This window comes from Trachurus trachurus, assembly GCF_905171665.1.
Source record: "Trachurus trachurus genome assembly, chromosome: 4".
In the NCBI taxonomy this organism is placed as follows: domain Eukaryota; kingdom Metazoa; phylum Chordata; class Actinopteri; order Carangiformes; family Carangidae; genus Trachurus; species Trachurus trachurus.
The window spans coordinates 30,074-46,582 of record NC_139898.1 but is presented as its reverse complement, the minus strand read 5'-3'; the positions used below and the strand labels follow the sequence as shown (position 1 = coordinate 46,582).

The 16,509-nt window shown below is 42.6% G+C and overlaps 1 protein-coding gene across 1 annotated transcript; it reads left to right on the top strand.

Moving 5' to 3' along the window:
- The first annotated feature begins 953 nt into the window (after positions 1-953).
- On the top strand, positions 954-2,307 carry LOC310984354 (uncharacterized protein). Its single transcript, XM_083969540.1, has 3 exons — positions 954-1,027; positions 1,144-1,445; positions 1,563-2,307. The coding sequence occupies exons 1-3, from the start codon at positions 955-957 to the stop codon at positions 2,202-2,204; spliced, it is 1,017 nt and encodes a 338-aa protein (XP_083825666.1). The 5' UTR covers position 954; the 3' UTR covers positions 2,205-2,307.
- Positions 2,308-16,509: the final 14,202 nt, after the last annotated feature.

Here is a 16,509-nt window from a genome sequence, read left to right as displayed (position 1 = left end):
CATGTGCTATGCCGAGCCTTGTCTCACCTAACATTGTTTTGAAACAGTGTCAAACGCTGTTGACCACTTGGTCACAGTGAGAGCACGCTGTCACAGGTCAATGAGGAAAAGCGAGGAGCCTCATTATCTACAGGTTTTTTAAATATGATTTTAGGGCTCAGTTTTAGGGCTCTTTTGTTGTGTTGTGCTGCGGTTGCAGACTTTGCAGTATCCCACGAAGTTCTACTGTGGGTGTAGTGTTTTTCTCAGTCTCATGTCAGTATTTTAGGAGCCACAATCAATAAAACAGCTGTGCACATAATTGTTAAGGCCTTTGTTAGATGAGGACAACAAAGACTGAGAAGGACACTGTTGACGAGTGTTTACATGCCCACTAATAATCATCGTATTATTGTATTTCTGGATTAGCCTATCATTGAAGTGGCCATGTGAATTCAATTCAATTCAATTCAATTCAATTCAAATAACTTAATGTATCCCAGAGGAGTAGTTTAACAGCACACTGATCATTATTCTGGGCATTTATGCACTCAATGAAAAAGAAATTTCTTTACACCTACTGTTCCATAAGTTTATATTCTGTCATGTTACTGTTTTGATAATTTAGAAATTATGAACTTAACACATCATGTCTATATTTCCAGTTTACAATTGACTCCAGAGAGGACCCCGTGGTACTGGAGTGCATGGCATGTTCCTGTGCCGCAGGTAAAGCGCTGTGTAACCACATGGTAGCCCTGCTATTCCAAACAGCACACTACAGTACCATGGGGTTCAAGACTGTACCACTGCCACTGTCCTGCACCAGCATGCTGCAGACCTGGCACCGACCAAGGACACAGGTCAGATATTTATATACTACTCTTGAAACTGTAGGACTTGCAGTTCTGATTGCCTGTATTATTAATATTATTATTATTGTTATAGGGAATTGCACCAGAGGCAACAAATGACATGACGGTGTGTAAGCCTAAAACAAAAAGTGTAAGGACTGGTGCAAAGTGCACACTGTACAGGGCATATGCTGGTGAGTTTGAATGAGTTTTACTCTCCTCCTTATACTCTTCTGTTCTCATCTTCTGTCCTGTCTTTGTTTACCCTCATCCTATTTCCTCTCATTTACTCTTTCTCTATTTTTGTCAGGGCCGCTGCCAGATCCTCATATAATGGCCAGTGGAGAAAAACTGAAAGACGTTCAACCTCAACCAGGGATATGCAAACTGCTGCATGGGCTTGACAACCTTAAATTGGTCGATTCTAAATTTGGCCCTGTACCATTTGGCTCTGTCCTTTCCTATCAATGCCCTCCTGAAATTAGCAAAGACTGTATTAAACACCCTGATGCCCCTGCATTCCCTGTGTTACCTGTTGATGGCTACAGTTTTAAATTCCCCGGAAATCATGAACTCAATTACAAACAACAATGTCACCTGGAGAGCCTGAAGGTTATTGATTTATTTAACCTTTATTTTTCGAGGGGTTTCACATAAAGAGTGTTATCTGTCAATATTCACAATTAATGTGATGTGCGTTAATTTCTTCTTCTTCTTTTTTTTTTAAAGGTAACACGGGAGATCTCAGCTGCTATCGAATCTGAAACAAGACAGCAGTCAGAATGCCAGTTATGGACCCTGGTACGCAAACCCCGACTCACAGCCAGCCGATTCCGTGAGATATGCCATGTTCGTGGGGAGTCTTCTGCCAAAGCCTTGGCTTCTCGCATCCTGAGGGGAACTCCTCAGACTGCTGCCATGAAACGCGGTTTGGACCTGGAGGCGGAGATACTGCGGCAGTATTCAGATTACTGTGATGTCTCTGTGACACCTTCTGGTATAATAATACACCCAGACGCACCTCACCTTGGGGCTAGCCCTGATGCCAAAGTCTTCAACCCGTGCGAAGAACCACCATTTGGCCTGGCAGAGGTCAAGACCTGCGATGTGGAAAGTGTTCGACAAGTGAAACACCTGACCACAGTTCAAGGCAAAGCCTACCTACGCAAGACACACAGATACTACTACCAGGTGCAGGGACAACTGGCCATAAGTGGACTTCAGTGGTGTGATTTTGTTACTGATACGCACACTGACATCACCGTAGAACGAATCTTTAGAGATGAGGACCTTATCCTGTCCATGCGCCAAAAGCTGGATGAGTTCTACTTCAACATCTACATGGATGTCTTCTTATGCAGTAAAACTTAAGAATGAGTCTGTGCTCTATGTGCATGTAGGTATGTATGTGGATGTGTGCAGTGTGTGTGTGGATGTGTGCGTGTGTAGAGCATGCATGCATGCATGCGTACCGAGCATGCATGCATGCATGCGTGTGTGGATGTGTGTGCGTGTGTAGAGCATGCATGCATGCATGCGTACCGAGCATGCATGCATGCATGCGTGTGTGGATGTGTGTGCGTGTGTAGATACTGTATGTAGATATGTAGAGGTGTGAGCATGCATTATTCCATGTATTCATTTTCCATTTGTGTATGCCAGTTCCTCCTACACCAAAAGTGTTAAAATGGTTACTTTAGATGGTTTTTAAATGATTTCAAAATGTTTTAGTTTTTAATGTATGTAAAAAAGTTTAATGTAAAAGGTGTACTTATTTACAGTACAGCGTTGCAATGTTTATGACTGTGGTGTGAGCAATTTTCAAACTGTTGAATACTGATCTCATGTTGTTATGAGTGACACTTTTGTGAATAATGTCACATTATATTAAAGATGGATGTTTATACAAGGACACTGAATCAGTGATTTAATAATAATAATAATTCATTTAATTTATATAGCGCTTTTCAATAACCCAAAGACGCTTACAAGGACACAAAAGAAACAGGGTAGAGACGTACATTTATAAACTTGTGAACATTGGTCATGTAGTTGCTTAGATCAAACACCTTAGAATCAAAGTACCCATTTACTGAATAATACATTCTTGTTTTTGTGTTTTTACTTTATTGTAGTCATCCTCACCCCACCTAGAATTTAAACCAAACAGCATTTCATTTTTTTGTACAAACAGCATTTTATTTTTTTGTACAAACAGCATTTATTTTCAAAACAATCAGCTCACTTAACAATTAATAATAATTAATTTACACGCAACCATTTGCAGTACACAGGGCCACATCTGTACACTCACTTGCAGTAAGGTCCAAAATAGGAAGCCTTAGCCTGGTTTGTCCCCTTTGATATCAAGAGGTCCCTGGTAGTTAGACATCAGGCAACAGATGGCCCAGAGCTGATTGACAGATCCTACCATAGAGAGTGGAACAAGCCCATCCCAAATGTGGTATTCCTTGACTCTGCGTATGGCCCTTTCCACTAGGATCCTCAGTCGAGCAATAGCCTGGGTCTTCTGAGTGTCTTCCTTGCTGAGCTGGGTGGACTTTTTTAATGGAGGGATGATGAGTTTTACCCCCACCTCTGACAGCATCTTCTCAATCAGGAAGCCCTTGTCCGCCATTACCTCATCCCCTGGCTGGAGTAGCTGTAGGAGGTGTGATCTCTTTGTTATTTCAATGTCTGAAACAGAGCCAGTGTACAGTGAAGAAACAAATGTGATAACACCACATGGCGCAACACCAATCAGACCCTTGAAGGTGGTGTGATTTTTGTAGCTCGAGAATGTCTCTGACTGTAATGAGAGGGCAGATGCTGTTTCACAGCGGATCTCAGTGCAGTCTATGATGACTCTGAGCTGAGGACAGTAGAGCCTGAATTTGTCAGGCATTGTGGCCTGCACTTGCTCTCTTGTCATCCATGATGGTAGTGATCCCAGAACCAGGTAGAGGTAGCTTGTCCATGTTAGAATGATGCGACTAACAGACGACACACTGACCTCAAAAAGAGATGACAAGGTCTTCTCCTGAAGCCCAGCTGCTACACGACAGAGGAACATGAACAGTTCATCTATCAGTTCAAGCTTTCGCTGTGGGCTAGGCATCACTTCCGCTGCTCGCTGTGCTTTCGACCAATAGACAAGCCTCGATGCAGAGGGGTAAACGGACTCCCAAAACACAGTGAAGACCTTCTTGGAGCTGAATCTCGTGTAGTAACGGTAGTCCTCATCAGTGACACAGAACTTAGAAATCAGTGGCTGCTGATTCTCCAGTGTCAGCTGCCGGATTTCGTGTTCCAGTGTAACCACTTGCACCTTCAACTGCTGAATCATCCTAGCAGCACTGTCCATTTCACCTTTAGAGGACAAAAGAGCATAGACCTTATTTGGTTCACTTATCTGTTTTCAGTTTGTACTCATAACTGGATGATATCAATGAGCTTAACATAAACTCTTAACTTTTATGAGGTGAAGAAACACAATATTTAGAGTTACCAGGTAATGCGATGATAGCATGAAGATCAATATGATATGATTTACACATATCTCAGTTTTCTGTAAGAAATAACAAATAGGCCCAAGTTTTTAAATACTGACCAGGAGAGGGCCGCCAGGTGTAGTCATGGTCTGTTAGCACTGGATCCAGATGGGGTACATCCTCTGTGCTAGTCTCTGGGACAGGCATCTCAGTGTCATCTCCCTCTGCAAGGCGTTTTCTTGCACGCTGATATGGTGGCTCCCGAGTTTGTGAGCCTCTTCCTACAATAACAAATATGTTGATTAAATAATTTGTCTATTCAATGAAGAAAAAAAAAAAAGTCTTCACATGTCATATGTCTTTCTTGAGCTTTAATAAGCATTCATGAATGGAGTCACACACATACGTACATCTGCATGAACAGGTGACTAAATGTTCTTGTCGAAACGACTTACGACACCAAAGTTACCTGGGTATTTTATGCTAGAAATAAGGTCCAGATTGTATAAACAAACAAACAAACAAACAAAAAACGGTAACTCCACTTTAACACAGCCCTCTTACCTTTGCCCCAGTCATTCCACAGGAATCTAGATGGCACTGCTCCTTTCTTCAGCTTGCTTCGCCCACTGGCAGAAACATATTTGTCATCTGATGTGAAGTGCTGACTGCAGATATAAGTGCTCCCACGAAGGATGGTAAAAGTTGGCCCCTCATCTCTCCTTATTGCCCTCACCCAACAGGCACGAAGCCCAGCATCAGATGGGAAGTCGTGGAAGCTAAGATGCGGGAAATTCTTCCTATTGTTGGAACAGCCTGGGACACTGCAGTAGCAGTGTGCCATAGTATGCTGGAAACAAGAAAAACAGGGAGAGGGAAAAAAGATTAATTACATCGACATCAGATTTCTAATAAGTGGACAGCATCGCGTTATCATATTCACTCTAACGTTACAGCTTAAGTTGCTGCTTGTTAGCCATAGATCTATGTTAGCCTGCCGGTTAGCATGCATCTTGACGTTATTTTGCACCTCAAGGCAGCTAATTACATAACTGCAACGATCGCTAACGACACCGAGAAAAATGAAGATGACATATCCACCACTTTCCGGAGAACGACGCTGGGTGTCGCCATTACACACACATTCATTACATTTTAGATTAACGTTAGCAGTGTCTTAAATAACTCAATAAACAGCCCATGAAAAAAATATTTCTTCCAGCTGATATCTTTGTTCCAACATGACTGAGCTAACTGGAGTAGTTTCATGTTGTGTCCGACAACGGGAGGGTTTTAACAGCTGACGTCCTGATGTTACCTACCGGTAAGTTACCTACACCGGTGACTAACGCTACCAGTTAGCCGCTCGCTAGGATGCTACTACGGGGTTGAAAACTGACATATATCTATGCTTCCGTTGTAGTGTGACGCAATTTATCATGGGAAAATAAAGTGGTGGATACTACGATAAGTGAAATATTAGTCTCAATCTTACCTTTAGAAAATACACTTAATTTTGTTGAGCGCTGTCCTGTGTTTTCAGTTGAAAGGTCGCAAACCGGATGTAGCGGTTACCCTGCTTCGCTCCAACCCGGAAGTTGTGTGACGTCACTGTGAAAAGGGCCTATTCCCCTCCGAGCCCGTGGTGGCATGTTATCAACATGCTGCGCCTGTAGGTTGACTACTAACCTCTGATCTGGATGATGTCATCTCCGACCGGTGCCCGGCTCATTCTGATAATAATCATTCTGCTTCGGCATTCGGGTCCATTTTTATCTCAACTAGCCGGAGCTTTAGTGAGTCCAGGTTGAGGAGAGGAAGCCTGTGGAAGCTGAACTTCATCCAGCTGCTCATTTTGTTCTGACAAGTCAGAAACACGCAGAAACGAACCATAGCATCAGCCGTAGCAAGTTAGCCGCGCCGCGCTGCGGTCGGAGATGACATCATCCAGGTCAGAGGTCAGTAGTCAACCTACAGGCGCAGCATGTTGATAACATGCCACCACGGGCTCGGAGGGGAATAGCACTAGTGTATCATAACAAAATATTGGCGAAATGAACGAGTTTTGCAGCGGATAATGTGTTATTTAGAGGCTGCATTGCGTGCCCCGTGTTCTCGCATTATACGGATATACGCGCCGCTCCACTGGGGCTAATTTCGTCAAAACAACTCCAAATGACACCAAAGTTTCTGGGTGAGTAAAATGATCTTATTTTATGCTAGAAATAAGGTCCAGGTTGTAAAAAACGGAAATTATCCTTTAACGTCCCACAGGGAATGGACTTGGTGACAATCTGTGTGCTAAAATGAAGAGTGAACAAGAAGCATCACAAGAGGAAGTTAATTAAGAAATTAACCTGGACCACACTGCTGTTATTGTAGTTCTACCTCACTGATTGTGTGAGACCACTTTAAAAAATCTTGATGATGATTAATGATTTTCACAAAAACCTGAAAACGAAAAGTTTCCACATTCTGAAAGGAGTTAATTTCATATAAGAAAAAAAATATTATGGTGATGCACTATTACTTGATCAGCAGTCACAGAGTCTCTAAAAGAGCTTGCCAAGAGTGGAGAAAAGGTCTGTAGAGATGTTCAGTTAAATATATCATAAATGAGGTGCATCTCACCCATAATGTATTTGTCGTGCACACCCAATCACTCAAACGTAAATGTGTGATGATCAAGTCCAAGGACAAAATGTATGTTGTGCGCTTCCACTGTTTAAAGAGAGTAAAAGGGGAGTTTTTACTTTACAGACATCAACATCAAGTGAATTGTTTAATGTAGTTTTGTTTGTAAGATGTAATTCACATTCTTTGCCAGAATGATTAAACATTATGTAACAACTGCAATCATTTCTAACTGTGTATTTTTGACACAGCACAACATTTCATCAATGGGTTGAAGTGCATTTTCAAAGAGCACTTTCCAAAAGAATGCCCTGAAGTAGGCCTACAAGCGTAAATAACTTCACTTCATAATTAGACAGAAATGTAACTTCGAATACACTCAAACTTAATATTACAGTGTTGATATTAAAATGTATACTTTCAAAATATGTTATCATTGTATTTTACAATGACAATTTTAGCATACATTTTAAATTATATCAAAAGTATGTGTGAAAACAAATTTCAAATAAGTACACTTTAGAAATTACACATAAGTTTCACTTTAAGTATACTATAGTTTAATATATTTCTACAAAGTGTAATATAGTATAATTATTTTCAAGTGTGTTAAAAGTGTTAGCGTGAAAGTGTGATGTTAGTGTACTTTTTATATATTTAAAAAAAGTACAACTTGTGTAAGTACATTTTCAATATACTATTTAAAATACGAATATACTTGAAATACAATAAAGTACACTTTTTTTTCACCAGGGCACACAACATACAACATCACACTTTTGTACTTTGTTTTTGTACCTGATGAGATTATTACCTTAGACAAACTGTGTCGCCTGACATCCTCACTCTTGCCGAAGAGGATTATCCCAGCCACGTAGTGGCTTAGAATGTCAATGGTGCTCCCCAAGTTCAATTTACTGGCAGTGTGGTGAAGGATGCATTCAATGACCTTCAGACAATTGTTATAGTCAGAAAAAAAAAAACTCTTGAGAAGCCAAACACTAAGAATATATTATTCTTATGGATTACTGTTCATCTTCTGTTATGTAGGCTATAACACAAAACAAAGACAGCAAATCACATACAGCTCTGGAAAAAAATTCTAGACCATTTCAAAGATGATCTGTTTCTCAGATTTCACTATTTATTAGTATGTCTTTGAGTGAAATTAACACTTTTGTTTTATTCTATGAACTACTGACAACATTTCTCCCAAATTTAAAATAAAAAATGTTGTAATTTAGGAGTATTTATTACCAGAGAACAAAAACTGGTCCAAATTAACATTCGCTGGTCGAAACTTGCATTCTGCCAGCTCTGCCACGCTGCGCCACGAAACTAGGGCCCTGGATGTCAATGTTGAGATGCTGATTTAAGAAAAAAAAACTGAGTGGTCTCTTAATTTTTTCCAGAGCTGTACTTTGAGTATGAAATCCAAAAGAATAATCAAAGGTAGCTACATTACAAGGGCCTGATCATTGCGGTTTGCAGCTTTATTCACTTTTAGGTCTTTATTATAAGAGGTTAGGTTACTATGATGAAAGTACTTACCTCGCCTACAAGCCACCGGTGAGGCCTTAGCGTCCTGAATTCAGTGTGGTGAATTACAAAGTTGTGACCTGTAATTTGAGAGGGCACCACAGAAAGAACCACTTCTGTGTCTCTCTTTTTCCACAGTTTTGTGACCTGTCAATCATAACAAGCAATGATTTATTTGTGACAGCATGTTAACAAATTAACATGCAAATTAATAAATTCAAAACAAGCTATCAGGTAGCTCTGAACCATTTTATAGCTATGCTGCTATAGGCTTAGACTGCTGGGGACACATCTGGTTACACAGAGCCCTCTCCTTTCTCCTCCTCTCCTCTCCTCTCCTCTCCTCTCCTCTCCTCTCCTCCTATCTCCTCTCCTCTCCTCCTATCTCCTCTCCTCCTATCTCCTCTCCTCCTATCTCCTCTCCTCTCCTCTCCTCTCCTCTCCTCTCCTCTCCTCTCCACTCCTCTCCTCTCCTCTCCACTCCTCTCCCCACCCCTCCTCTCCTCTCCTCAGTATATTTTTGAACTGTCATTTTCTGTTGTAGTTTGGCCTTGGTGTCTCGCACTCTCTCTGTGTTTCCGCAGATCCACCGGAGCTCCATCTCTCTGCACCAGCCGCCCCCTGCATCGCCCCCCCCCCCCTCCCACCCTTTCTCCTGCTGTTAGACCGGCCTCCCCTCCCTTCCCATGGACCAGTCTACCACCCAGTCCTCCCATCGAGCTGGCCAGCCCCCCCCCCCCCCCCCCCCCCTCACCAGAGGCTGCCTTCATCAACTCCTGCTAACATTTCCATATTTCGCACATTCTTTTTTTGTGATCAACTTTTTTTTTATTGAAGATGCATAATATATATATGTTTACATAGTATACATGTTTACATAGTATACATACATCCCCCCCCCCCCCCCTCAGTAGGTGCAAAAAGAACAGAGACACATATAATCAGGGCAGTAATAATATTGAAAATTGTGTACATTTATACAACATTTAACCCCCCCCCTCCCCCCCATACACACACAACCCTCCCTCCCCCAGGCGACTCCGTGTGAACCTCCCACCCAGGATCTCTCCCGAAATGAATAAATAAATGAAATAAAATAAAATATACAAAATAAATTATGGATTCAAAATAAAATTCAAGATCGGCCGTGCTGCACCCTTTCTTTAACTAACTTGTGTGCTGCCTCCCAGCCCTGCAAAGTCTTATGGCTGGCACCGTGCATACGGGCAACAGACCATTCCATCAGGACAATTTCAAGAAATGAGTTGGCCCATTGCTGCCAGGCCAAGGAATGTGGCGGTTGCCACCTAAGGGCCAGCATTTTCTTGGCAGCTGTGAGACCGGCCCATAGAATGCGTCTATGTTGCAGGGACAAATTTAAAGAAGAGTCATCATTAAGCAAAAGTAAGGCTGGGGAGACTGGGATCTTGATCTTGATAATATCACTTAAAGTGAGAGATATTTCTTTCCAGAATCCAACCACACTGGGGCACTCCCAATAAACATGCAAAAACGACCCCTGGACATTAAGTGAACACAGATCACAATTCGGGGATGTGGCAATCTTCATAGCATAACGTCTTCTGGGGGTGAGATACATCCTGTGAACATACTTATAATGTATTAACTGGTGGTTGGGGTTTTTAGAAGTGCCACTAAGGTTTTTCCACACTGTATCCCAGCAAATCTCTCTGTCATTAACTTCATTTAAATCTCTATTCCAAATACCCTCTACTGGTAAGGATTTATAGGGTCCAGAAAGGAATTTGTAAAGTTTAGAAACCATTCCCCGTGTAGGTCCTACAGAGGCAAGCAACTTACGTAGAGGGTGTGTGGGGAGAGCTACTCCCCACGGGACACCATATGCCCGCATAGCTGATCTTAATTGCATATAGAAGAAAAAGGATGAACCTGGAAGATTAAATTCTGCTTGTAGATCGTTAAAAGCTCGTAAACCATGGACGCTATATAGATCCTTTAGTATGTTCACTCCTCTATTCTTCCAATGCGGAAATGAAAAGGGCATATTACCAGTAAGAAGTGAGAAATTATTGAAAATCGGTGTGTGATTATGCCATTTATGATCAGCGCCAACATGCCTCATTGCAGTACGGTAGGATGCAAGTAAAAATGAAATAACAGGGCCTAAACGTAATTTGGCTTTTTTCAATGGTATGTTAGCATACACCAAGTCTTGCAACCTGTGGGGTAGAGCAATATTCTCCTCAATTGGTCTCCAAGAAACAGCGGAACTCGGGTTAAACCATGTAGATAGAGGGCGTAGCACATAGGACCAGAAATAGATTTTAAAATCTGGCAGAGCTAGCCCCCCTTGATTCTTGTCTCGCTGAAGAGTCGTGAGTTTTATGCGAGGCCTTTTCCCTTTCCATATAAACCTAGAGACTAATGACTGGAGTTTATCCCAGTATCCCAAAGGGGGAGCGAGAGGGATCATGGAGGAGTAAAAATTAACACGAGGAAGTATGTCCATTTTAACTATTGCTATTCGGGCTTGAAGAGAATTTGGAAGATTCGACCAGCGCTCAAAGTCCCTCTCGATCTGGCTATATATACCTTGAAAAATTTTTATTGCTATGGACGATGTGGAGGGAAACATTTGAATTCCAAGATATTTAAAGCTTTTGACTACTGGTATATGGGAGGGCAGGGGAACCTGATGTGCAGCTGAATTTAAATGCATCAGTGCTGACTTATTCCAGTTAATTTTGTATCCAGAGAGTGAGCTGAACATATCAAAGGAGGAAAGCAAATGTGGAATTGAGGAACCTGCACTGCCAACATAAAGAAGAATGTCATCAGCGTATAAGGAAATACGATGCTCTGTGTTACAGAAAGTGATGGGATGTACTGATGGATGCTGTCTTATTTTCTGAGCCAACGGCTCAAGGGAAAGAGCGAAAAGTAGGGGTGAAAGGGGGCAGCCCTGGCGAGTGCCCCTCAATATTGGGAACTGGGCAGAGCAGACTTGACCTGTGCAGACCATTGCTGAGGGGTTTGCGTATAAAACCTTAATCATATTGATGAAATGCAAACCTAGCCCAAATCTGTCCAACGTTGTCCAAAGATATTCCCATTCTAACCGGTCAAACGCTTTTTCAGCGTCCAACGATAGGACCGAGCAAGAAGAATCGATACTACTAGATGCATGAATGATGTGTAACAAGCGACGGACATTATCAGATGCTAGACGAGTTCTAATAAAACCAGTTTGGTCATTGTGTATGAGCTTTGTAAGATGTGTTTCTAACCGGGTTGCAAGTACTTTAGCATATAGTTTAACATCCCCATTCAGGAGGGAAAGAGGTCTGTAATTTCCACATTTAGTTAAATCCTTGTTCGGTTTGGGCAGGACTGTAATTATAGCAGTATTAGTGCTAGAATTAAACGCACCCTTATCAATGGCCATATTAATCATATCCAATAGTGGTTTGCCCAAGATGTCCCAGAAAGTAAGGTACAGCTCCGGTGGAATTCCATCCCACCCTGGGGATTTGCCCTTTTTCATATTAACGAGAGCCTTCCTCAACTCTTCTAGCGAAATGGGGGTATTGAGTGATTCTGATTCGTTATCGGACAGGGAAGGTAGATTGAGATCCTGAAAAAAGTCTGCACACGCCTGCATATCAAGGGAAATTTCGGATTTATAAAGAGATGAGTAGAAAGATTTAAACTCAGAGTTGATGTCAAGTGGATTGCTCAGGGTGCGACTAGGTGTTTCAATGGCTGTAATATTTGAATATTTTTCATGGGTTTTCAGTCTTAAAGCTAAAAGGTGGCTTGGTCTGGCATCATTGAAATAATATGTTCTTCTGGTTCTGTGCATCAAGAACTCTGCCCTACGTCTTAACAAAGAATTCAATTCAGTTCTTGTCACAGCTATTCTGCCTTGTACTGCATCAGAATATGTGGCTTGTTGTTGCACCTCTAGCTCAGCGAGCGCATTCTCCAGTTCAGTTATCTTGTTCAGTCTGCTCTTATTAAGGTGGGATGAAAATGAGATTGAGGAGTCCCTGATACAGCCCTTTATAGCGTCCCATAAAAATCTAGGATCATCTACTGAGCCTGCATTAACATCTATAAAAATGTTTAGCTTCTCCTTCAGAAAAGTGCAAAAATCATCATTTTTGAGAAGTGAGATGTTGAACCGCCAACGTGGAGCTCTAGGTGGTGTACCTAGGAGTGTGAAGCGCGCTGCAACAATGCTATGATCTGATAAAGAACAAGGCTTAATAACAACATCATGTATTTCAGAAAGGGAAGTAGCTGAAGTTAATATATAATCTATTCTGGAGAAGCTCTGATGTCTAGCTGAATAAAAAGTGTACTGTTTGGATGTGGGGTTGATAGAGCGGTACAAGTCTGTTAGGCTAAGTGCTGACAGAAAGTTCTGAAAGTCTTTTGATGCTTGCAACTGAGTGGCTGTGGAGCACTGAGTAGATTTGTCCAATATCACATTTGCATAGCAGTTCATGTCAGCACCGAGAATAAGCGAGAAGTCTTGTAGTTGCACTAAGACTTCTGTTAACCTGGGAAAGAATTCTGGTTCATATTGGGATGGAGCATAAACTGATATAAAAGCAAATTTGCGTCCAGATATAATAGACTTAATGTAAGAGATCCTACCATCCTCACTACCAAATTGTCCAAGTACAGTTATTGAGAGGTTACGTCTCAGTACCACCAGAGACCCCCTAGTTTTGGTGTCTAGTGATGCAGAGGCGGCTACATGATAGTGTTTATTTGAAAATCTGCGGACATCTATAGTTCTTAAGTGGGACTCCTGTATAAAGGCAACGTCCACATGTTGTCTACGTAACAGGTCTAAGCAGGCTGTGCGCTTAATTTGACCATTCAGGCCATTTACATTCCAGCTGATTACATGCATACTACTCATAGTAACCAATGGAGGCTAATACCGTGATACAAGATGCAGAGTAGAAACAACCTATGTTGCAGTTGACCGACCAAAATGTAAAATTAAAGTGTTGAGAGAGATCCAACCCACCCCAAAATCCCTGTCGCCATGAACCCGCCACCCTCAAAAGAACAAGAGAGGGCAAAAACACAAACACCCACAAAAATGTAAAAACATAAAAAAACCAAAAGCAAAATTTGACTCCTCCTGGGGAGCCTGACTTCCCCTCAATGTTGGACCTGTGATCCTCGAGAGGCATGTTACTTCCCAGCTCGCGCACAGGTCCCCCCCGCCCGATAACAATTACAGTTATATCATATCATATCATATCACAGTGATCATAACGATTGTAACTGAGCTACCCAGAATGTACAACCATGTGGTAGCCTGATTTATCAGTACACATTAGTACTGGATACAAAAAGAACATGTCATGGCTGGTAAAATTATAACAGTAGAGTTGGCAGCATGCCAAGACTATATCAACAGCCTTCCTTTTAGAAAACAGAGCTTGGTCTTAAACAAAAATCAAAATGAGATCTAGTAACAACAATAACATATCTCTGGCGTTATGCAGATTTGTGGAATCAGTATTTCTTACTACTGGCTGAGCAAATGAACAGGAACAGAGTAAGCCAGCTGGACTCATTCATAATATGAAGTGTTTAAGTCCAATGAATCAGAGTATGTTTACAAAGCCTTTAGTTAAAGTAACCAGCTGGTTGGATTACCTGTTTAGTGAAACGATTCACCGAGGGAGTTGATGAAACTTTTTACCTCCCTTGGGGTGTTGAAAAAGTGGCTCACTCCTCCTCGCATCGCCTTGAGTTTTGCAGGATAGAGGAGAAAAGTGCGAAAGTTCAGTTTCTGCAGAGCGTCCATTGCCTCGGAGAAGGCCAGCCTGCGTCTGAACGTGTGCGGGCTGTAGTCCGGGGTGAAGCGGATGGTTCTTCCCTCCATCTCCACGGCCGCACCGCGCGCCGCTTTCAGGATCTCATCTCTGTCAGTGAAGCGCAGTAGCTTGAAGATGATGGTGCGAGGCACAGGTCTGCCATTTGCGTCTTTCTTCGGAGCACCTAGACGGTGCGCGCGCATAATTTCAACAGACCCCAGGTTAGGAAACCACCGTGGTATGGCATCCGACAGGAAAGCAAGAACATTCAGTGTCTCTGCGTTTTCAGGAACTCCGTGCACGCGTACGTTGTCTCGGCGCGACCTGTCCTCCATGTCGGCAATTTTGTCCTCCAGCTGGGCATGTTTTTCTGCCAATTTGCTCACCGATGAAGAGAGCCGACTGTCCACCTCCGCCACACGGTTCTCGTCCTTCTCCACATAGTCCACACACTTAGAAATCTCAGCCTGCATGGCAACCATCTCGCCCCGGAACACCGCGACCTGTGCATCCACCAGAGCCTGTGTCTTGTTAGTCAGCTGTGACACCACGTCTTCCACGAGTGTGGGGATAGCCTCTTTGATAGCTTCTGCAACTGCTAGCTTAACTAGCACGGCGAGCTGCTCGTTGTCAGCTGAAGAGGTTGTCGTTTTTTTTAAACTTGCTGCCATCGCCACATTGTCAGCAGAAGACGGCCGAGTTGTTGTCGGCTGTGTATTTGTTGTTTTATTCGGACTTGCTGTTGTCGCCACGCTGACGGCTGAAGGAGATGTTGGTGGCTGTTGGTTTGTCGTTTGTTTCGAGTTAGCTGCCACGCTGACGGCTAGACGAGGTGTTGGTGGCTGCCTGTTTGTCTGTCCCCTCGGATTTGGCATCTTGTGCACAAAACTTCCACAAAACAGAAAAAAATTAACCGAGAGCGCAAAAGGTAGCGTTGGATATGAAAATAATGCTTAAATATTGGGGGGTTCTGCGGAGCGACGAAGCGAAGCGTCTACATCCCTCGCGATGGTCACGTGACTCCATATTTCGCACATTCTGTGACAAACTGTAAACTGTTTTCTTGTCTGTAACAACATCTATTGCACGTCTGCCCGTCCTGGGTGAGGGATCCTCCTCTGTTGCTCACCCTGAGGTTTCTCCGATTTTTCCCTGTTAAAAGGGTTTTCTATGGAGTTTTTCCTCAGTGGATGTGAGGGTCTAAGGACAGAGGATGTTGTTACGATGCCATGTAAAGCCCTTTGAGACAAACTGTTTGTAAAAACGGGCTATACAAATAAAATTGCCTTGCCTTGCCTATTTATTTAAAAATATGTGATTCGAGATCCTCTGCATTGTTCAGTTCAGAAAACTTTATTATCCCCCTAGGGGGCAATTTGTTGTACGGCAGGCAGAGCAACACCAAAACACAAACAAGTCAAATACAAAACAAAAACAAAACAAGTGCATTTCAGTCACAACCAGTAAGACTCCGGGCACCAGTGCCTCGGGGGGGAAGGGGAGGGCAGGCTCACAGTGACTGATTTATAAAACCAATAGTAGTAGGCACAAAAGTATTCTTGAATCTATTCGTCCTTAGCCTGGGTACCCTGTACCGGCGGCCAGACGGCAGGATCCTATAATGGGAGGCCAGCGGGTGAACAGGGTCGGACAGGATCATCTTAGCTTTCCTAGTCGCCCTGGCTCTGTACAAAACAGAGAGCTCCTCCAAGCTTGTCCCTGCAATCCTGCCACACATCCTCACTATGCTACTGAGCCTATTTTTATCTTTAGCAGTGAGGGACCCAAACCAACAGATAAAAGAGAAGGTTAAAATAGACTCGATAAAACAAGAATAAAATATCTTCATAAAAGTGGTGTCTACCTTAAAACTTCTCAGCTTTCGATAAAAATACATACGTTGGTGGGCCTTTGTGCAAATGGCATCAGTGTTCGCCTCAAATGAGAGGTTGCTGTCAATGATAGTGCCCAGGTACTTATACTGTTGAACAGTGTCAACTGCCTGACCATGAATAAAAACAGGGGGATATGGCGGAGGTTTTTTCCTAAAATCAACAATGAGTTCCTTAGTTTTTAGAACATTAATTTTTAAAAATGAACTCTCACACCATGCGCTAAAATCATTAACCACTGGGCCGTGGGTACAATCTTGGTTATTTAAAAGAGACACAATCACAGAATCAT